This window comes from Lathyrus oleraceus, chromosome 7 (genome assembly GCF_024323335.1).
Source record: "Lathyrus oleraceus cultivar Zhongwan6 chromosome 7, CAAS_Psat_ZW6_1.0, whole genome shotgun sequence".
Lineage (NCBI taxonomy): Eukaryota > Viridiplantae > Streptophyta > Magnoliopsida > Fabales > Fabaceae > Lathyrus > Lathyrus oleraceus.
In genome coordinates, this window is record NC_066585.1 from 180,560,544 (window position 1) to 180,584,555 (window position 24,012).

The 24,012-nt window shown below is 36.2% G+C and overlaps 1 protein-coding gene, 1 non-coding gene and 1 pseudogene across 2 annotated transcripts; all 3 read right to left on the minus strand.

The window, feature by feature from the left end:
• Positions 1-637: 637 nt before the first annotated feature.
• LOC127102762 (uncharacterized) lies at positions 638-2,609 on the minus strand. Its single transcript, XM_051040099.1, has 2 exons — positions 1,267-2,609; positions 638-1,163 (listed from the first exon to the last, which is right to left on the minus strand). The coding sequence occupies exons 1-2, from the start codon at positions 2,607-2,609 to the stop codon at positions 638-640; spliced, it is 1,869 nt and encodes a 622-aa protein (XP_050896056.1).
• Positions 2,610-8,986: 6,377 nt separating this feature from the next.
• The window catches only part of LOC127102763 (uncharacterized), a 30,621-nt pseudogene continuing 15,595 nt past the window's right edge, over positions 8,987-24,012 (minus strand).
• LOC127108718 (small nucleolar RNA R71) lies at positions 13,114-13,220 on the minus strand. Its single transcript, XR_007796238.1, has one exon. It is a non-coding gene; the product is annotated as a small nucleolar RNA R71 (small nucleolar RNA).

The window sequence follows — 24,012 nt, forward strand, 5'->3', positions numbered from 1 at the left end:
TTTTTTTTGAAAAATCAAAGGAATTTATTAATTAACTAATGGTATTAGTTATATTTTTTATTCAACTTGATGAGTGACTAGAGCAGGTTAAAAGTGCAACTGAACTATGGTGAATAAGCGATATATTTTATTATTACCAAAGTTGAAACCTTTTATACTTTTCCCAATCATTTTACTATCACTTGTGTTTGTTTGCATTTATAACAGTTTTATGATTTTCGGATGATAAGTTGAAATTTCAATCATAAAAGACCATATATTGTCTGGTAACCAGATTTTAATTTGCGTGTCAATCAACATGCGAACTTCATTGCTTAAGCTATGTATATAATTGTTTAATCATCAACATTACCACTAATAGTACTAAGCATTTTAACTATATGAATAATTGCATGCTAAATATTTTTTAGTCTGAAGTGAATTTTTTTAGACAGCGGTTAGTAGCCAAAGCTTTACTCTTAATGCAGACATATTAAATACAATGCAATAAAAACCTCCATTCCAGTATTATATCAGAAACAAGATTGAAAGACCGAAAGAAACATACAGATAAAATAACACAAATAAGAAACTCACTATAAACACAATTCATCAGTTACAAACTAAAACCTAAAGCTATAGTATTATGTTTTCAACATTAAAACCAATAAGCTTCTATTTGATCTTCATCTCCGTGAGCATATTCGCCATGCAAATCAGAAATCATATCATATTCCAAGTCGTCCGCATCTAAACCTTCTTCTTTCTCCTGTCTCAAAAGATTTCTTCTCTTGAATGCACTCTGATTACTCTCAGCTCCATAAGAACTGCATGTCAAACTCAATACACGAAGCGCAATACTTTGGAGTTCTGGCAGTCCGCCTCCAAAATCAGCCCACCATATTGACGGAATCTCATAACCTGCTGTCATTATAGCAACAGGATCACCCAAAAGATCTGCCCGCTTATCGAAATCATCAAGTTGAATTTCAATCTTAGCTCTTTCTTCCGGACTGCCCGCCATTCTTGTTATACAATGATGTAGACCACGCCTAATTATATTATCATCTCTAAATCCAATACAATAGTGAAATTGAGGGTTCAGAAAATAGCCGGCCGCATGCAAAGGGTTGAGAAGTTGTTTGTCCCATCTTTCATCAATGATTTTCCATAGAGGCATAAAACTACAAAAGATACAGAAAACTAAATTAGTTTTCACAACTCAAACCAAAACAACAAAACAAAAGCTCAATTATAAAAACAAAAATTGATACTCCGATAATTTACCTTTCAATGGAAAGATTTCTTCTTATCTCCACTTTAGCTTGCTCCATTGCCTCATAAATAAAACCAGTGGCTGATGTGTCAATTGAATTCACCAAACGAAGCACTTCGATCAAAGGATCTGCACCTTTTAAGCAAATCAAAATGTTTTTCCAAAACTCTTTGTCAATAACCACATCTTCAACCGATTTTCCGACACTTGTTTTTGCAAATTGACTTGACTTCCACTCCATGGATTTGAACATTTTTTTCAAAGCTCCCTTGTTCTTATATAGAGAGTCTAAAGTTAAGTAAGACGTAGTGCAACGAGTAATACTCGGTTTCATCAAATCTATTCCTTTTGTGAAGCTATGCAATAGAGAAACAATAGAATCCCTAGAATAAATAAAGGTTGTAATTCTTTTAGCCTTTTTAACTGTCTTTTCATATATCGGTATCTTGTTCTCGTAGTCTTCCAATATCATCTCAATGCAGTGTGTTACACAAGGTGTCCAGTACAACTTAGTCCTCTTCTCCATCAACATCTCACCGGCAGCTTTGTAGAAGGGTGTATTGTCTGTCACAATTTGGACAACATTTTCTTCTCCAACCTCTTCAACAATGTCATCCATCATCTTAAAGAGTTTAAAAGGCGTGTCAGATTCCAACATATCAGATGCATCGATAGACTTCAAAAAGTATTTTCCCTTTAGACTGTTGGCGAACAAGTTCAATGCAGTTCTCTTATTGTCGGTCCACGCATCAACCATTATAGTGCAACCTCTTATCTTCCATACGGCTTTGTGTTCTTCCAACGCTTTATCTATCGGCTTATCTGCTTTCTTCAAATATTTCTCTTTGATGTCATTGATAGACGGTGGCTTAAATCCAACGCCGAGTCTTGAAATCATATCACACATAGCAATAAACTCCTTACTCTCTACCAGCTTAGGCGGTATGGCATTATGGTAGAAAAATCTAGCAATTGCTTCAGAAGCTTCCTCTTTCAAAATATCCTTATTTTTAACCTCTGACTCTGACCTGTCTATCATCTTCTTGAAAACATCTTCATAACTTCTATTAACCACATCATTGACTTTTCTTTTCTCACAAACTTTGACACAAGCACAACCCTGCTTCTTAACACCATGATCTGTTCCGTCCAAGCGACAAAGAAATCGGTAGAGTCCATCGGGCATCATGTCATCACAAAAACTGTACTCGCTTGCATCTTCTCCATCAAGTGAAATTCCATCCTCCAAAACCATCTCAGAATTATTTTTGGGAATTTCTATCTTAGAATCTTCAGTACAATTTCCAGAGAATGAACTATTAGGGTCAGTAGTAAAAGCTGATTTTGAACTCATGTTTGTTTAAGGAAACTAATCAATATAATTTATAAGATTAGGGTTTAGTGTTTCTATTACTAAAGAACAGCTTTTACGGATGTTTGTTGGGGCGTAAAATTAAACTGATAGCTGAAGAAGAGAAGGGTTAGGTGGTTTTAGAAACTGTTACAAAATAGATACTTTAAAAATATTTCCATTCTCTCCCATTATTTTATATTTACTTTTATTTTTACAACTGTATTCTTTTACTAAATATAGTGTAAATATATATATCCTTTTTCAAATTCAAATGTCTCATTTTAAACTCTAAAATAGTATGGTCTACCTTAGGTTTAGGGTTTAAAGTTCTAGTTTGTTTTAGAATTTAAATCTTTATGAATTAAAATTCATTTCTTAAGAATGGATCTCATTTTTTTTTTTATATTTTTTATATTTTTTAATTATTTAAACAATTCAATTATATTTTTTAAATATTTATACAATATATTAAAAAATTAAAAATAAATTTCAGTAAAGCTCAACAAATTTCTCACCAAAAAAATTAATTCAATTAAAATGTAAGCCATTATTTTTTTTATGTATGAGCATTACTTTTCTAAAGTCAAATACCAATAAAACCCTACCATAGTATCTTGGGTATCAATGAAAGGACCCTTTAAACTTATATATGTGTATGCACTAAATAAAAGAAAGTTTCATCTATCTAGTTTTTTATTTTATAAAAATTGATATCCAATTTAAATGCCGACAAACTTGAACATCAATTTGACCATCCATTAGTGAAAGTTTAATCGAAGTTAGTGCAAGATTTTGTATAACTACTAATTAATTAAAAAATTATGATTTAACATGATTTATAAACATAAAGAACAAGTCATAACTCATAAAGATATAATAAGATAATTTTTCTACGGTTGCGGTCCACCACGACCTTCTTCCCTCCATAATTTAAACTGTGTTTTTTTGACGTAGTCTTGAATCTTAGTGGTGCGATAAGATTTTTCTTATGCATCAACCTTTACTTCAATATGGTTATCAGTCGCCATTTGTATTTGAATTTTTATCAGTTATGCGTCAAGAAATCAGGTAAACGCTAGAATTTTTAGTTTTATTTTGGGTAATTCGAGTTAGTTTGTGTCTTAATAGTATTTTTTTTGGTTTGAATTTCTTTTAACTATTTTTACACTTTTGTGTGTGGCATGTTGAAGGCAGGTACGGAGTATAAAGAATCAAGGATCAGGAAGATTGATGAAGTATCGTGAGATGAAGCTATTTTGTTTCTATTTTGTGGGAGAAAAAGTAGCCCGAAGAAGATAAAAGTCACATAGTTTTAGAATGTTGTTGCAAAATATATGCTTTAAATATGTTTTCTTTTCCTCCAATTATTTTTATACTCATTTTTATTTTATCAGGTGCTTTTACGAAATATAATTTAGATATATTTTTATAAATTTAAATATTTTAATTTGAACTCTAAAATAGTATTGTCTACCTTAAGTTTAGGTTTAAAAGTTTTAGTTTGTTTTAGAATTTAAGTCTTATAACGTTAAGATCCTATTTATTTGAGGGATCTAATGAATCCCATTTAATGTTTTTATTTATACTTTATAATTATTTAAATAATTTAATTATAATTTTTAAAATATTTATGCAATTTATTTAAAAAAGTTAAAATAGTTTTAAGCATATATCTCCAAAAAGAAATTAATTTAGTTAAAATTTGAAAGTATTGTTTTTAATATGGAAAACGTAGTTAGAGAATAATTTTTTAAAGTTTAATATCAATGAACTGTTATTTTAATAGTTCAACATGCAAATCATATTATTTAAATATCTTCACATAAAATAATAAAAATTAAAATCAGAATTAATATAAGTATAGATTAGTGGGTGGTAATTGAAAGACATAATGGAAAATAAAATGATTGAGTAGTTGAGTAGTGGGTAGGGAAAGAATAATGCATAATTATAAAATAATGAATTTAACCTCAAATATTTTGAAGGAAAAAATAATTAATATAAGAGTGAGGTTGGTGCCTCAGAAAAAATGATAATGTTGGAGAAAAAAATGCTAGTTAATTCTTTACAAAATTTAATTGAACCATATAAGTCTCTGTATTTTTCTAATTAGTTTTTTTTAAAACTGTGACTAAACAACCACCTTTGATTTTATTATTATTTTTAATTTCAATTTTATTTTTGAATAATTTATATTTGAAAAAAAAATTGTCTTGAAAGAATCGTGTCCATAGATTTTTAAACAACATATTATATTTTTACTACTTTGACCTAGTAATAAAGGGCGTATGTATAGGATATGGTTTAAAGGTTTTTCGATTTGATTCAACAAATTTTAGTTTTTTTTTCAATATCTGGATTATTTAAAAAAAATTGAAATAAGAAATAAAAATTCTGTAACTTTTGTGAAAGATCAAAATTGATCTTCTCTTTAAAGAGAATGTAGCTTATAAAAAAAATAATGTAAAATCTTTTTAATATAATTTATTAAAACAGAATTGATTGATTGACACGTAATTATTTTGTAAGCCACTTAATAAATAAAAAATCTGATGCATCATGTTTTACCATTTGTTTTCTTTTTTTCTACAATTTGTTTTTCTTTTATATCAAAAATTAAACTAGTTACTTTTCATTTCCATTGATCTCTCAATACAAATGTTTTAGGGTTGACAAATAACAGCTCATCTATTACCTTAAATATTAATTCTCCTTTATATTTTAATGAATGATAAAAAAAGGGTTTCACTAATTTACTCTTCTTAAATTTTAAATATATATATATATATATATATATATATATATATATTATATATATATATATATATATATATATATATATATATATATATATATATATATATATATATATATATTTAAAGTTGCATTTATTTTTTATTTTAATAATAATTATTAGAACAAACAAAATACAAGATTGATGAAATTCGGAATGAATAAATTTGGATGTGATTAGTGAAAGAGGATAATAAAGAGAGGGAGAGAGAGAATTGAGGGTGAGAATGAGATATTTCATTAGCTAGGGTGAGAGTGCACCCTAGAGGGAGAGAGAGAATTGAGGGTGAGAATGAGATATTTCATTAGCTAGGGTGAGAGTGCATCCTACACACTTATTTTTTTTTATGTATGAGCATTACTTTTCTAAAGTCAAATACCAATGAAATCCTACCATAGTATCTTGGGTATCAATGAAAGGATTCTTTAAACTTATATATGTGTATGCACTAAATAAAAGAAAATTTCATCTATCTAGTTTTTTATTTTATAAAAATTGATATCCAATTTAAATACCGACAAACTTGAACATCAATTTCACCATCCATTAGTGAAAGTTTAATTGAAGTTAGTGCAAGATTTTGTATAACTACTAATTAATTAAAAAATTATAATTTAACATGATTTATAAACGTAAAGAACAAGTCATAACTCATAAAGATATAATAAGATAATTTTTCTACGGTTGCGGCCCACCACCACCTTCTTCCCTCCATAATTTAAACTATGTGTTTTTTTGATGTAGTCTTGAATCTCAGTGGTGCGATAAGATTTTTCTTACGCATCAATCTTTACTTCAATATGGTTATCAGTCGCCATTTGTATTAGAATTTTTATCAGTTATGCGTCAAGAAATCAGGTAAACGCTAGAATTTTGAGTGTTATTTTGGGTAATTCGAGTTAGTTTGTGTCTTAATAGTATTTTTTTTGTTTGAGTTTCTTTTAACTATTTTTACATTTGTGTGTGGCATGTTGAAGGCAGGTACGGAGTATAAAGAATCAAGGATCAGACGCAGGACAGGGCAGAACAAGGAATCAGAGAAAAAAAGAAAAAAAATGCATGTCTCTGCTCATACGTGTATGGACCTATGTCATACGCGCATGGGCCTGCATTGTACTCGTACCATACGCGATCCACTAAACAGGGGGAAAACGTGTTTTATGCCCTTACGTGTAAGAACAAGGCATTACACGTATGTCGTTGAGTATTACTCGTACAAGATGAGTTCCACAAGAAAAAAGAATAAAACAAGCTTATGCCCATACGCGTAAGGGCATGCCTGGGATGCCACCATGTGGACGTACACGTAATGTATGGCTGCAAGAAACAACGCAATATGCATGGGACACTGGTCATTACGCGTATTGAAGCCCAAAAATTCAGAAAGCCCAAATTTTGAGTATTTAGCTCCAGAACGCGATTTTACAAGGGTTGAACGATTTTACTGAGCAAAAACACGTTCTAAAGGCTGGAGAACTCGGATTTTCAAGGTGGATTCATATTTTCAAGAGCTTTCTGTGATTGAAGACCAATTCATCTAAGATTTCTGTAATGAGAACAATCTTTACTATGTTTTCTTTTCTCTTTTTATGAGTAGTTAAACTCCTCATTGCTATGGGGTGTCTCTGATTCAAATTTGTAATGATTTTGAATGACCTTGTGCAATAACAATAATTTTTATTATAATTGATTTGTTCTCATGACTGTTCTTATTGCTTTCTCTATCGGACAAACGAAGTTGGATGTATGTGAAATAATTAGGCTGGACCGCCATTGTTCATGATCTGCTTGAGAACATATTATAGTAGATATCACCTAGGACTAGGGATACTCTATAACAACCAGATTATTCTTGATATTGTAATGCTTAATTTCATTCGTGATTTTCCATGAATATAGTAATTAGGTTGAATGAATAAAGGTTTTTCCACTCAGGACTTAGGAGTAAATACCCTTAAGAACTATTAATCAATTATCTCAAATACGTTGTTACATTGTGAGTTCAGATTTGTTACATTATTGAATCATACACCTTTCCTAGCATACTACTCATATATGTCTTAATCGTTCAAGTACTTTATTTACTTTATTCACTATTACTTTTCTAATTTCATCAAACCAATCCCAAAACACCCAAGCTTTTTTTTAATTGAAATTCATCCAGAACTATGTATCATCAAGCAGTCCTTGAGATCGATACTGGGGATTGCCCTTTTTTATTACAACATTGGCAAAATAATATACTTGCTAATTTACCGATCAAGTTTTTGGCGCCGTTGTCGGGGACTGCCAAAGATTATAGATTTCATAGGTCTATTTCAGTTAAAATTTTGTTGCTCTGCAACTAAAATTTTAAATTTCTGTTTTTTTTTTATTTTTAGTTTTTTTTAGTTTTTTTGTGTGTGGATATTGTAGGGTTATAACTAATCTTTGTATGCGAGGAAAACCCTCGGCTGATTTTACTTTTGACGCAGAACCAGAAAGAACTTTGTACGCCAGGCTCCGACAAGCTAGGGAAGCAAGGCTTGCCACCTCTGAAGCAGAAATTTCCGAGCACTCAGATACAAAATCCAACAAAGAGAGAGAAGATCCAATTATGGTTGAACCACAAGAAAGACTTCTTGGGGATTATGGAGGAGCAAATGCCCCATTGGGACGTTTGACTATAGTGAATCAACCTGTGAATGTTTAAATTTTTCAGTTGCACCCAACAACCATCTGTCAGCTTGAGAATATACCTTTTATAGGGAAAATAAATGAAGATGCAAATAAACATCTACAAAGGTTTCTTACTATGAGCACTACTTTGAAGATTGAGGGGCACACTGAAGAAGAAAAAAATTGAGAATGTTTTCGTTCACTTTAGCCGAAGACGCCGAAGAATGGTTTTATTCATTTCCAGCTGGAATTATTATGATATGGGAACATATGGAAACAACTTTTATGAATGAGTACTTTCCTGCTTCTGTTTATATTCGAAAAAGATATGATAATATGGATTTTAAGCAGAAGGAATGGGAATCATTGGGTGATGCGTACAAGAGATTTAAAAGGTTAATGGTTGCTTATCCTACTCATAACTTGGATCATACTGAACAAATGCAAATGTTTGTTAATGGCCTCAGATTGAAGACTAACAAACTTATCGATATAGTTGTCAGTGGCTCAGCCAACTTTACAACAGCCACTGGTATCAAGAAGATCATAGAATTCATTGCTTGAAATGAACATCTAGAGTTATATGACCAGAGTGTGAGTCAACTAGAAGGTGTGATTGATTTGAAACTTGCAAATCAGGTTTTGAAGATGGAAAACCAAATTGTTGCTGAAGTTGAGAGAAGACTTAAGGCTATGAATATAGGTACTCAACAAGTAGCCCAAGTTCAACCTGTTCAAGTTGTTAATTGTGAGATTTATGGGGGATCCAATTTTTCCGTGCAATGTGTTACAAATGTGCAATAAATTGAAGAGATAAATTTTCTGAAGTAGAACAACCCATATTCTAACACTTATAATCCTGGCTGGAATAACCATCCAAATTTCTCCTGGAAAGACCAACAAGGGAAAGTTCAAAAACATGGTCCTATTTAGTATCAGAATCAACCACAGTAATATCAGAATCAGCAACAGCAACAACAATATCGACCACAGTAACAATAACACTATCAACAATAATACCCACCATAACAACTAAAGTATCACCAACAAGCACCCAAAAAGGCCGATTGGGAAATTGCCATTGAAAAGATGGTATCTCAAAGTTCCCAATTCCAAGAAGAAACAAGAAATAATCAGAGGAACACTACTGCTTCTATAAAAAATCTGGAGGTTCAGATGGGTCAAATAACACAATAAATAGCAGGTTCTCAAGCACAAGTTTCCCTACCTAGTGCAAATGTGACAAACCCGAGAGACCATAATAATGTGAGTGCAGTGGCAACAAGAAGTGGGAAATCACTTGAAGTGTCCGAAGACAAAATTGAGGAAGAAGACCAATTGCTTGAAGTGGACCTAGAAATCAAAGAAAATCAGACCACTACAGAGGAAGAGGTTGCACCAAAACAGGTTGCAAAAGAAAAACCCACAGAACCAAAACCAATCATCAAACTCCCATTTCCTACAAGGAATAAGAAAAAGGACCAAAATTAGAAAAAAAATTGAGAAGTTCCTAGAGATGTTTCAAAAATTAGAAATCAACATTTCATTCTCTTAGGCACTAGAGCAGATGCTCATATATGCTATGTTCATGAAGGATTATCTCCAAGAAACGCACCATTGACACTGAACATATACTTCTAACTGAAACTTATAGTGTTATTTACAGGGTATGAAGATCCCAATTAAAAAGAAAGAGGGGCTGTCACCATTCCATATATAAGAAGTTGGGAATGTGAATGGTTAATGATACCAAGATGAAAAACTCCAGTTTGCAGATCATTTAGTGAAGAGACCTTATGGTGTAGTTGAAGATGTTCTGGTTAAGATAGATAAATTTGTGTTCCCTGTTGATTTTGTGATCCTTGAGATGCCTGAGGATGAAGAGATCCTTCTGATTCTGGGGAGACCTTTCTTAGAAACAGGAAGATGTATGATAGAAATTGAGGAAGGAACCATGACCCTCAAAGTTTATGATGAAGAGCTAAAGATTGACTTCCACTAATGCATCTTATTCTTCAAAGGTTGGAAGTTTCCCGTTTGTTTCAACTTTAAAAAATGATTTTTTATTTTTGTTTTTAAAAATGAATTTTATAAAACTAGTTTTTAAAATATTATAAGTTTTTAAATTCGTTTTTTCTAAATTGAAAGACAAATTTTGTCATCGTATAACATAAACATACATTATTGAAGATCAAAACATAGTCGAAATCATAATTTTTTTTAAAAGTAGTATCTTAAAAATGATTTTTATGAAATCTATTTGAAATAACTTTAAAATTAAGTGATTTTTTAAAATTTAGATATCAATTTTTATTTTTAATAAAATGATAAAATATCTAAAATAACATTTTAATAAAAATGATTCAAACCAAATTTTCATTCGAAATTTTTATGAAAAGTTTATTTGTAAATATTTTTTCCACAAAATTATGTTACTCTATAAAAATGATTTTAAAAACAAAAGGATAAACAAACATTGAGAAACCTCACTTATGAGATCTCCAGCCAATTTTGAATCATGTTTTGTAAATTATCATTATTCTTGGTAGAAGTACTTATTCTTAATAGTCACTATTGTTTAGTTGATGGTAGTCTACACACAACCTCAGAGAATTATCATTCTTCTCAACCAACAACTTTGGTAAACACCATATAGTGACACACTAGGCCTAATAAACTTCTCATCTAAAAGGTCCTTTACTTGCTTCTTAAGTTTTGATAATTCTTCATGAGACATCCTATAAGGTTGCTTAGGTTGTAAGAAATAAATTGTTATTGACTAATGATGACACTGAAATTCACCGTACTTTCGACTCCGATTTCGCATGCATTCTAGTTGTTTTATTATCATTTTGTTATTTATTACTATGTTTCTCTTTGTTTTCAGGTTTTCAGTCTAATCGGAGCTCCGATCGAGAAAAGGAGTGAAAACGAGCTAAAAACCCTAAAATTCAGCATTTTACACTTGTGACTCCCACTGTGGCTAGCGCCATGGGCCATGCCATGACGTGTCACATCTCAACTTCCCTCAACTACCACGTTCCCCACTACTTCCACTAAGGCACCACAATTTGGCCTTGTGGCGGGTGCCATGGACTTGTGGCGGGCGCCACAAGAAGAAAAGTTTTCCCTCCCAATTTCAAACTGAAGGGAATCCTTGTCATTTCTATTATTTTACTTGCCTATAAATAGAGACTCGAATTCACTTGGTTAAGCATCCAAACTTAGAGCAGAGACAAACTTAGAGCAAACTTAGTTTCACTTAGGCATATATTCAGTATTTTAAAGTGGTAATCGCTTCGCATTAGGGTGTTACCGCAATTGTGTAATCGAGTTTGTGATCGAGTCTGTAATCGAGTTTGAAGCACTTTGTAAGGAAGTTAATCCTGCCGCCATTTTCATTTCCGCTTTGCATTTTATTCAACCATCCGATTGGAGAAGGTTTTTATTACTTGCCTTTATCTATTTTATTTTCCCGCACTCGCTTTACTTTATTTATTTCTCGCACTCGCTTTAATTTATTTATTTCTCGCACTCGCTTTACTTTATTTATTTCCCGCACTCGCTTTACTTTCATTTATTTCTCGCACTCGCACTACTTTTATTTACTTTCCGCACTCACACTACTTTTATTTACTTTCCGCACTCACACTACTTTTATTTACTTTCCGCACTCGCACTACTTTTATTTAAATTAAAATGCACTTTTATTTTACCATGTCTAACTAAACCTATAAGGTTAGAATGTAAGGATCGTAATTGAACCGATAATCGGTACAATTGTTCGTATAAACACTTAAGGGCTATTTTGACTTTCAACCTAAGTTTTCCCGCACTTAATTTCCGTTGGGTAAGATCGAAAGCCGTCCAACGTCTTTTTAAACTTAGTTGTTTTTAACAATTTCAAAAACATCGAAAGCGCTTTGTTTAGTTCATTAGGAGTTTTTAACTTAAGAAGAAAAGTGATTTTAAAACTATTTTCGGACGTGTTTATAAGTTTAGAGTCTGGTTCGTGAGAATCTCTTTTGGTTAAGAAATCCAGGTTAAAATAATTTTCAACTTAGTCAAGATACTATATTTCTTAAAAATAGGTTTACTACTCTAACGCAATGCGCGCCTTTTTATAAGGGACAATAAGAGGGTTTGATTAGGGAGTACAACTCGGTTCTGAATACGCGAAAGCGACAGTTCCTGTTAAATTGGTTCTTTTCAAAGTAGGAAACACTGCCCATAAGTAGTTCTATTAGCAAGTACTTGGATTATTAATTGATTATGTGAATTACATTTGAGCCTGTCTTTATCAATTGAACTTTATTTAATACTTTACTTTTCATTGCACACTCTAAAAACCCCTATTTTGATTACATTAGATAAACACCATAATAATAGATAACGATAGATTGACACTTGGTCTCTGTGGATTTGACAATTTTTTATATTACTCTGACGCGTTCGTATACTTGCGAAAAGCACGCATCAAGTTTTTGGCGCCATTGCCGGGGACCAATTTCGTCAAATTTCATACCCTGTTGTTATATCGTTTAGACTTAGGTTATTACCCGCCAGTCAATGTGAAGAACTCCCAGCACCGGAAGTTTAGTATACCCTATGGCGGAACCTGAACGTTACGCTCACGCACGTTTATTCTTCCATAGAACTAGGAGAGCTATGGCCGAAGATTAAAACCAAAGACCTCTTAAGGATTTCGCTCAACCATCCAACGAAGAACCTAGTTCTAGTATAGTTAACCCAACCATACCAGCTAATAATTTCGAACTTAAACCATCCCTATTGCAACTAGTGCAACAGAGACAATTCGCAGGTCTCGCTACTGAGAACCCAAACCAACATTTAAAAATCTTTCTTCAATTAGAAGACACGTTTAAAACCGATGGAGCTTCTCCTGAGGCAATCCATTTAAGATTATTTCCTTTTTCCCTCAGAGATAAAGCCCTATCATTGTTAGATTCCCTTCCATCCAATTCCATTACGAGTTGCGATAACCTTAGAAGAGTATTCCTTGCTAGATACTTTCCCCCAAGTAAGACCTCCGTTCTTCGACACCATATAACTAGATTTACCCAGAACTAAGGAGAATCATTGTTCGAAGCTTGGGAGAGGTATAAGGAGTTGTTAAGAGCATGCCCATATCATGGCTTAGAAAATTGGTTAATCATTCAGACCTTCTATAATGGACTTCATTATAACACTAAGATGACCATCGATGCTGCCGCAAGCGGTGTTCTGATGAACAAATATTTTTATCTTGAAGCTAGTGCCCTCATCGAAGATATGGCTCAAAACCATCAATCATGGGGAGTCGAACAAGCGACGGTTGAGAAGAAGGAAGCTCAAGGAGGAGTGCATGAACTAAGCTCTATAGACATGATGCAAGCTAAAATGGACGCATTACCCCTTAAGGTCGAGCATATGTGCATAAACTCGAATACTGCAGTCGCAGTTTCATCGGATTGTGAGATATGTGGAACCAAAGGACACCAATATGCAGAATGCAGTTTATTAAATGAAACCCACTCTGAGCAAGTGAACTACACCCAAGGGAATCCATATTCGAATACTTATAACCCTGGATGGAGGAATCACCCGAACTTCTCCTATAAAAACAATAACCCTATCCAAAATAATGCACCTCCGAGACAATCTGGTTACCAAGCCCCAAGATCAAATCAACCTATGCAACATGTACCACCAAATCCGAGCCTTGAGAAAATTACGGAAAATTTTATCACTGCTTAAACCCAACAAAACAAAGAGTTCATGAACCAAAACATTCACGTTAACGAACTGATTACCCAGTTAGGAACCAAGGTTGACCAAATAGTTACTCACACCAAGATGCTTGAAACCTAGATCTCTCAGGTAGCTTTAAACCAAGCCCCCCAGACCACACCTGGAGGATAGTTCTCTGGACAACCTCAACAGAATTCGAGAGGGAAAGCCAATGTTATTACCCTACGAAGTGGAAATGCTTATGATGAGCCACAAAACCCAAGATTGAGTGAACCCGAAACTTCTAAGGAATATACCGAACCCACAGACAAAGTAAAGGAACCAGGGGAATCTGGAAACCAGGAAGGTCAAGAAAAAGGAGAAAAACCTAAAGATAAAACTTATGTACCACCCCCGCCATATAAACCACCTATACCATATCCGCAAAAACTCAAACAAACCCAGATCAATAACCAGTATCAGAAATTTATTAAAGTTATAGAAAAACTTCACGTAGAAATCCCTTTCGCAGAAGCCATCACCCAAATACCTTCTTATGCAAAGTTTCTCAAAGACATCCTTACCAATAAACGTAGACTAGACGATCCGAAGCCCTTGGAATGCAATTCTATTTCCGAGAATAAGTTAGCCAAAAAAGATAAAGATCCTGGAAATTTCTCCATTCCTTGTCTTTTGGGTAGTCATTTCATCGAAAAAGCTTTTCTAGACTTAGGAGCTAGTGTGAGCTTAATGCCTCTAGCGGTTTGTGAGAGGTTAAACTTAGGAGAATTACAACCTACTAAGATGTCACTTTAGTTAGCCGATAGATCTGTTAAGTATCCGATAGGCATTTTAGAAGATGTCCCTGTTAGGATAGGTCAGTTATTTATCCCTACTAATTTTGTTGTCATGGACATCAAAGAGGATAATGATATACCAATCCTTCTAGGTAGACCATTCTTATCAACTGCAGGAGCCATGATAGATGTCAAGAGAGGAAAGTTGACCTTTGAGGTAGGTGACGAGAAAATAGAATTTATACTTTCGAAATTTCTTATGGCACCTGTGATGGGAGACACATGTTATGCCTTGGATATCATTGATGAGTGCGTTAGGGAATTATAACAAGAAGAAATCATAAAAACAATTAAGTTGCCATCAACTCTCATATTGGAAGATGATGACTTTAAGAAACCCTACATCGATGATAACCTTTACGAATGTTTATCCCTTACCCCAGATCATATGCCATGCCATAAGGAACCAACCTTAGAACTTAAGGAACTGCCTAAGAACCTGAGATATGAGTTCCTCGATGAAGAGATGAACCGTCCGGTTATAGTCAGTGCTACCTTGAGCCAAGAGGAAACATACCAACTTTTAAATGTTTTACGAAGATATCCCTCAACCTTAGGAAATAATATCTCTGACCTGAAAGGTATAAGCCCATCCGTATGCATGCATCGGGTTTCGCTCGGAGAAGATTCAAAACCCTCAAGAGAACATAAGAGAAGAATAAACCCTATAATGAGTGATGTTGTTAAAAAGGAAGTTCTTAAGTTACTTGAGGCAGGTATAATATACCAAATCTCGGATAGTAAGTGGGTGAGCCCTGTGCATGTAGTACCTAAAAAGGGAGGTATCACAGTCGTGCAAAACGATAAAGGCGAACATGTATCCAAATGGTTAGAAGGAGGATGGCGGATGTGTATAGACTACAGAAAATTAAATAAAGCAACCAGGAAGGATCATTTCCCTTTACCATTTATAGACCAGATGTTGGAGCGTCTAGCCAGACACTCTTACTTATGCTATCTAGATGGATACTCAGGATTCTTCCAAATACCTATCCATCCCGAAGATCAAGAAAAAACTACCTTTACATGCCCTTATGGAACTTTTGCCTATAGACGAATGCCATTCGACCTCTGTAATGCCCCATCTACTTTCCAACGCTGCATGATGTCAATCTTTGCAGATTACCTAGATGGTATCATGGAAGTATTTATGGATGATTTCTCGGTTTGCGGATTTGATTTCCACAATTGTCTTGCTAACCTTGAGAAAATCCTGGAGAGATGCGTGGAGGTGAACCTTGTGCTAAATTGGGAAAAGTGTTATTTCATGGTGACCGAAGGAATTGTTTTAGGACATATAGTTTCCGAAAAAGGTATAGAGGTAGATAGAGCTAAAATAGAAGTTATAGAGAACCTAAAACTATCAGAGAAGTCCGAAGTTTTCTTGGACACGCTGGATTCTACCGGCGTTTTATCAAGGACTTCTCCAAAATAACTAAACCTTTAACTGGCCTTTTAATTAAAGATGCTGAATTCATTTTCGATGGAAAATGTAATGAAGCATTTAATCTTTTAAAACAAGCGTTAATATCAACACCTATTATGAAACCCCCTGATTGGTCAGAACCTTTTGAGATAATGTGCGACGCTAGTGATTATGCCGTTGGAGTCGTTCTAGGACAAAGGAAAGATAAACAATTACATTCCATTTATTATGCCAGTAGAACCCTAGACGCTGCCCAACAACGGAAAAGGAATTACTTGCTGTAGTTTTCGCTATAGACAAATTTAGATCTTATCTAGTAGGAGCAAAAATTATAGTTTACACCGATCATGCTGCCATTCGTTACCTATTAAGTAAAAAGGATGCCAAGCCCAGATTACTCCGACGGATTCTGTTACTACAAGAGTTTGATTTAGATATAAGAGATAAAAAAAGGAACTGAAAATGTAGTAGATGATCACCTTTCTAGGCTAGAACATCTAAAACCAGACTTAGTACCCATAAACGATGATTTTTCTTATGATAGACTGATAGCTAGACTAGAAACCATTGAAGATGATAGCCTAGGCCCTCATGAGCACTTCCAAAAATCCTTAGCAGTAAGTAACGTACCATGGTATGCAGACTTTGTTAATTACCTAGCTGCTGATATCGTACCCCCTGATCTTGACTACCACCGCAAGAAGAAGTTCTTCAACGATGTAAGAAACTTTTATTGGGACGAACCGCCCCTTTTCAAAAGGGGTAAAGATGGCATTTTTCGCCGTTGCATTCCGGAAGAGGAGGTAAAAAGTATAATTGAGCATTGTCACTCTGCACCCTATGGTGGACATGCGAGCACCTCTAAGACATACGCCAAGATTCTTCAAGTTGGCTTATTCTGGCCTACCATGTGGCGCAATGTCCATGCTTGCATTGTCAAATATGATAGATGCCAACGCACTGGAAACATTTCAAGGCATGACGAAATGCCTCTAAGAAACATTCAGGAAGTAGAACTCTTCGACGTTTGGGGTATAGATTTCATGGGACCTTTCCCACCATCCTCACTTCATCCTAATGTTCCTGATGAGGAGAGACACGAAACTGATGAAGAATATGATCGGCGAGAGCAATATCCCGTACCTCATGTGTCCCCCCATCACCCTTCACCATCACACACCGCACCATCTTCTTCTTCTTTTGCAGGTTATACTCCTGGCTTTTATATTACAGAGGAGATGGCGTGACCACATGGCTAGAGAGCAAAGGCGTGATAACCTACTCTCTACCATTCAGCAACAATTGGCGAATAACATGAGCTTCATGCAAGAATCACAGCGGAGGACAGATAGATCCTATGAGACTGTTGTACAGTCCCTGCTTATGATCTCAAATGAGCAAGCCCATCAGCAGCAATACTGCACTCATAGAAGCCACTCAAGGTTCCATTTTGGGTAACCTTCGAGAGGTGAGGACTGCTCAAGATGCCTTACAGGCCAGGATGGATCAGAGAGACCGTCGTCATACCCGATCTCGTCGTCCACCTCAGGATGGCGAAGGTACCAGTGGTCAACAGTAGTATGTCAGGTGACTCTCCCCTTATCTTTTTTCGAGACATTGGGGACAATGTTCGATTTAAGTGTGGGAGGAGACTTTATCGCTTTTCTTTTCTATTTTCAGTTAGTTTGTTTATTTTTCTTTGCTGTTTTTAGATAGTTTGTTTATTTTTATTGCTTTTTAGTTGTTTATTTCATTTTGCTTTTAGTTTAAGTGTCTTTAGATAATGCATGAGTCTGACGAGTCACCAATATAGTGTATCTTTAGTACAGTCTAATCTCCCCATTCCTTTAGCCCTACCTGTAAGACCCCAATTTTGACCCTAAGATCCCTCATGGCATCATAACATTGCATTTGCATTGCCTCAAGGATCTTTAGCATCTTGGTTCCCTTTGCCTTTGGGTGGGACTCCTTGTGATTGGTTTGAGATCACCAAGCATGCTTGAATTATACATTGTTGTTTCGCTTACTTTTGTTTACTAACCAAAAGCACAAAAATGTGTCACTAACATCTTTTGTTTGAAGCTTGAGTATCATCCAAGACACTTTGTGGGTTCTATTTAGATGATCAGTCAACACAAGGGAATGGCTTGAGATACTTCCAACAGGTTCAAATGGGGTCTATTCGTCAGTCAAAACGTTAATCTTGAAGGAGCAAAAGTTTGTTCATGAGCTATCATGCTCGCTAGGCGAGCATAATGGGTTGCTTAGCGAGTCCCAAGAAAAGCCACCAAAATCACCTACGCTCAGAGGAATTTCTTGAACTGTCATGCTCGCTAGGCGAAGCCCACGTGTTTAAAAAAAAAAGAACGAAAAAATAAATAAATAAATAAATAAATAATTAAAATATAACCGAAATTTTTTGGACTTGGGCCTCTCTCATTTGAGCCCACAGGTCCACAAAAATCAGGTTATAAATTCAGAGTTTCAGTAAAACAAAATTACAATTTATTCCTATTACCATGGCAGGAAAAATATAGTGAGAGAAGAGCTAACAGAGTTCAGAGCAACCTCTAGAGACTGAAGGGAACTCATCGGCAAAGAACCAATTCCCTCTCATATAAACCCTAAGAGTGCTTTGCAAACCCAACCGGGCAATTCAATTTCATTCGATCTCTCCAGTCAGGTTTGCCTTATTCCCATTACTTTATACTTTTAATTTGAATGCTCTGAATGTATGAGGTATTATGGGTGAATTTGATACCCTTTTGATGCATGTGTTTGACAAGAGGTTTAGGCCTCCTACCATTGGTTGCTTTTCGTGAGCTTTTTGGGAATTTTAATGGCATGATTCATGTGGTTACATTTTGATTTGGGGGCAACTCTTGATTACCCTATCCTGTTTGCTCTAACCTGTTTTGTGTTTGTTATGGCATTGTTTTCTCCTAATTCCGTCATAGTACTTTAACCTGTTTGTTGAGTTTTTGTGAGGGCTCACATACTCTTACAGAGATGGCTTGCCTGATGTTCCACTTTATTTGTGGGATACCACCTGGAGGTTTATTCTGATTACCTGTACTGACTCACTTTCTTTGATGGTGCTAGCTTGGGAGAGATCTCTGGGTTTCTTATCTCTTTAATGGCTATTACTTCGGATCTTTATCCGTACGGTAGATCTCTCGATCCCTTTACTTTTCCCGCATGTTACCGATTTCTTAGGTTTCGTATAGCCTCTCGTGGCATGTCATTTAAGGTAGCGCGGTTCCTTCATCTAGGACTGCCTTTTGGCATGAGCATCCCTAAACACCCCAAACTCATTGATTTTTCTTCTCCTAAGAACATGTTATCTCCTTCTACTACAGGCGAGTAAGTCTCCAAAGGTCGAGCATCCGGTAGATTGCGTAGTAACGTCGTTCACCCCAAAACACAACCCTTACCCCATAGGTGGTCGAACTACGTTTTGCTCTGATTTTCATCCTAGATGAGATACGTAGGCATAAGACGCGATGTCTTAGCGAGCACACTCCTCTTTAACCCATATGTAGCCGAGCTACGAAGACTTTGATTCTCAGATTCAGATGAGATACGTATGCAGTGGATGCGACGTCCGTGCAAGTCATTTTCTTTTGACCCTTCTTTTAGTAAGTAGTACATTAGATAAACATACACGCTTTTCTCATCCCTTCAATCATGTTTGCACAAATAAATTTTCAAAAAAAAAAACAACAACCTTTGCAACAAATGTGAAAGGGGCTCCCTAGGAGTACCTAGGATGCTTTGGGTGCCTAATACCTTCCCATTGCATAACCAACCCCCTTACCCAGATCTCTGACATTTTTACTAGTTTTTGATTCGATAAAACTTTTAGGTTTTTGTTCGCTTTCTAACCATTCCTTTGGATAAATAGAAGTGCGGTGGCGACTCGACTTGTATGATTTACCTTGGATTTAGTCAATATCTCTAATGGTAACGAATACCCCGCTACAGAAAAATGGCGACTCTGCTGGGGATCGAAACATCCTAGTGGGTTTTGCCTACTTTTCATATTTGTTGTATTGTATTGTATATTTTTTTTGTGACATATTTTTGTGCAATTTGGGATTACTGTATTGTATGTAATGATTGAATTGTTTGAATATTAATTCCTTGTATGCTTGGTGATCTTCGTGAGATGAGTTCTATACCCGGACTCGAGTGCACTTAGGATAGAAGAATGGCATAGTCTTGTCGACTTGTGTGGAGTTATTCCTTAGCAAGTTGACTTGCAAGTCCATTCACTTGGTGGAGGTTATGTTGGGATCAATAATGTCACACGAGTAAGTTGTGGTTAGACATTACTTTTCCAATATAGACCTTAGAAGCCAAGGACCTTAGTTTACCGAACCCATCTTGACCTATGCTTAGGATGTAGTGCGAAGGTCATTCAAGTGTAAGATTTGATACGATTGTTACGTGATACTACACTCATAAGAGTCTCTCTTGAGAATATTTTTGGAATACGAGTAGTCGTTTCTCCGATAATATCCAAAAGATGGGATGATGACTATGGGAACCTCTTGTAGAACATGTTTGGCAGGTTTAAACCTTAGTACATTCCCTTTGGGTGGTTCTTAACCTAAACTCCATGCTCGTGACTTACAACAAACCCTTGATTCATGGTTGATCCGTTCATGAATCCTTAATATCAATGGAACTAGGGTGTTGATAAGGTGTAAACCATAATCCACCAAAATGGATGATTGATATCAAGGATAACATGATCCATCCCATGACCTTTGTTTGGTGTGCTTTGCTTGATCCTTGAGTGTGATTGATGCATTCATGCACCCATTTGCATCCATATCATCAATAAATAAGAAAATTTTCAAGGAACTTAAGGGGTTTATTTTCAAAATTTTCAGACATGGAAAGACAAAGAAGGAATACAAAGAAGTACAGTTTCAGACAACCAGATTTGAAAGAGTTAAGGAATCTGACATCCTATATATTAGATCCCTTGGGTTTCAAGGCTCGTTTTGGGAAGCTTCTTCCTCTTCTGACTATTCAGGTGGACGAAGGATTGATGAGTGTATTGGCGCAGTTTTATGATCCTCTGTACCGTTGCTTCACGTTTCCAAATTTTCAGCTCTTGCCTACCCTTGAGGAGTATGCTTATCTTGTGGGTATACCTATTCTGGATCAGGTGCCGTTCAGTGGCTTGGAGAGTATTCCTACTTCTCAAGAGATAGCATACATGTTACACATAGATGAATCTCTGGTTGGTGCTCATATGACTACCAAAGGGGGAATTCAAGGTCTCCCTTCTGAGTTCCTCATTGCTCAAGCTACTATGTATGGGAAGGCCATAAGTGAGGACGCCTTTGAAGCCATATTTGTACTTCTCATCTATGGATTGGTATTATTCCCCAACATCGACAAGTTTGTGGATGTGAACGCTATTAGGATCTTCTCTACTCTTAATCCCGTTCCGACTCTGTTGGGCGATACCTACTTCTCTTTGCATATGAGGAATGCAAAGGGTGGTGGCGCCATTGTGTGTTGTTTGCCTCTGTTGTATAAGTGGTTTATTTCTCACTTACCTCAGACGGTCACTTTCAAGGAGAACAAGGAATGTCTACGGTGGTCCACGAGACTTATGTCTATCACTAATGATGATATCTCTTGGTATAACCATGTGTATGATGGTGTGCAGATTATTGACTCTTGTGGCGAATTCTCCAATGTACCTCTTCTTGGTACATGTGGTGGGATTAACTACAATCCTGTTTTGGCATGTCGGCAACTTGGGTTCCCCTTAAAGGATAAACCCAATAACATTTTGTTAGAGGGTGTATTCTTTCAAGATGGTAAAGATCCCCAAGGCTTGAAAGCTAGGATGGTCCGCACTTGGCGCAAGATTCATAGGAAAGGAAGGAAAGAGTTGGGTCCTAAGAATTCCATCGCTTTTGAGCCTTACACTGTTTGGGTTAGGAAGAGGGAGTCTGAGTATCTCATGCCTTACGAGTATCCGAGACCTACACCTATGATTATGGATGGGCCTTCAACCCTCCCTAATCAAGGAGCAGAGGAGTTGAGAGAGGAAGATCGTTCACGTGCCTGGATCCGTGTACGTGAAGAGTTGCTTCAGCAGATTAAGGAGAAGGATGCGTTGATTGAGTTTCTTGAGCATCAAGTTATTGATGACCCTGATGATGTATGGACTTCTCTACTTCCTCAGTCTTCTAAGTTCTGGAAGAGGAGGCATGATCGACTCGCCAAAGAGAAGGCCGATATGGAGGCAGCCTATGAGAGGGAGGTGAAGAGGCTTCGCACATCTTATCTTCCTGTGTCCCGAGCTTTAGATGATTGTTTCTAGGGATCCATAAGACGATTATTTTCCTTTTCTCTTGTATAGGATTGACGATGATGTACTTCTTTTCCCTAATATTTTTTTGATGAGATATTTCCATATGCGATAAAATGCTTAATATTTCCAGAATTTTCAAATAAAACTCTAAAGTTCCTCTGAAATAAAAAAACAAATCATATGCACAAGCATTGCATGCATCATATGCATAAGCAAGTTTTGTTTCCGGTCCCTTGCCTTGTGGTCTAACTCTGTGCTCTTCATTTATTTTGAAGACAAGCTGACTCACCGGTACTACACTAGAGCCAATTTTTTGAGACTGATGGATCACTTAGAGCAAGAGAACCACGAGCTGAAAGAGGAAGTAGCCAGGTTGACTGCCTTGATGGAGTCATTCTTGGCCGCTCAGAGCCAATCTTCTCCAACGCCATCAACTCCTCCCCAGAGGACGGTCATTTCTGAGATCGTAACTTCTACTGTGCCCGCTGCCAGTGCACACTTTGTTCCAACAGCCATACCAACCGGGTTCCTGTGGGGGATGCCTCCTAATTTCATGCCTGAGGGTCCTGTTCCTACCTTTGCTTTTGTGCCGGCATCTAGCCCGGTCCTTGCTGTTCCTCCCCCTGTCGTGCATACTTTGCCTAGGGTAGACGACACCATCTATCATTTTGAGCCGTCTGAGGGTCCAGATGTTTATGAGAAGATGGATGTTATGAACGGTCAATTTCTTGAGCTTCACAAGGAATTGAAAACTCTCAGAGGGAAGGATCTTTTCGGCAAGTCTGTTGCCGAACTCTGCTTGGTTCCAAATGTGAAGATCCCTGTGAAATTCAAGGTCCCTGATTTTGAAAAGTACAAAGGAAATACTTGTCCTCTCAGCCACCTGGTCATGTATGCCAGGAAGATGTCGACTCAAACCGATAATGACCAACTACTCATCCACTACTTTCAGGACAGTCTGTCCGGTGCCGCTTTCCGTTGGTACATGGGTTTAGACAGCGCGAACATCCGATCCTTCAATGATCTCGGCGAAGCCTTCGTCAAGCAGTACAAGTACAACGTGGATATGGCTCCCGATAGAGATCAATTGAGAGCCATGTCCCAGAAGGATAAATAAACATTTAAAGAGTACGCCCAGAGGTGGCGAGAGGTGGCAGCACAGATCGTGCCTCCGCTAGAAGAGAAAGAGATGACTAAGATCTTTTTGAAGACTTTAAGTTCTTTTTATTATGAGCGGATGATTGCTAGAGCTCCTTCTGACTTCACCGAGATGGTGAATATGGGGATGCGTCTAGAAGAAGGGGTCCGTGAAGGACGATTAACCAGAGAAGAAGGCTCTTCTGCCAAACTTTATGGGGCGTTTGCAAAGAAGAAAGACGGAGAGGCACATGCTGTGATCTCCCATGAGAAACCAAGAAGACCGTCTGTGAGGAGGAAGACTGTGCGTCCCGCCAGTAACCAGCACCAGGTGGCTCATATAGCACCTGTTTTCAGAGACAATCAACAGTATCAACAACATAGTAATAATCAACAACCACATCCGCAATATCAGCAACAACAGCACCGACCGCAGCAGTAGGCCTACCAGCCTCGAA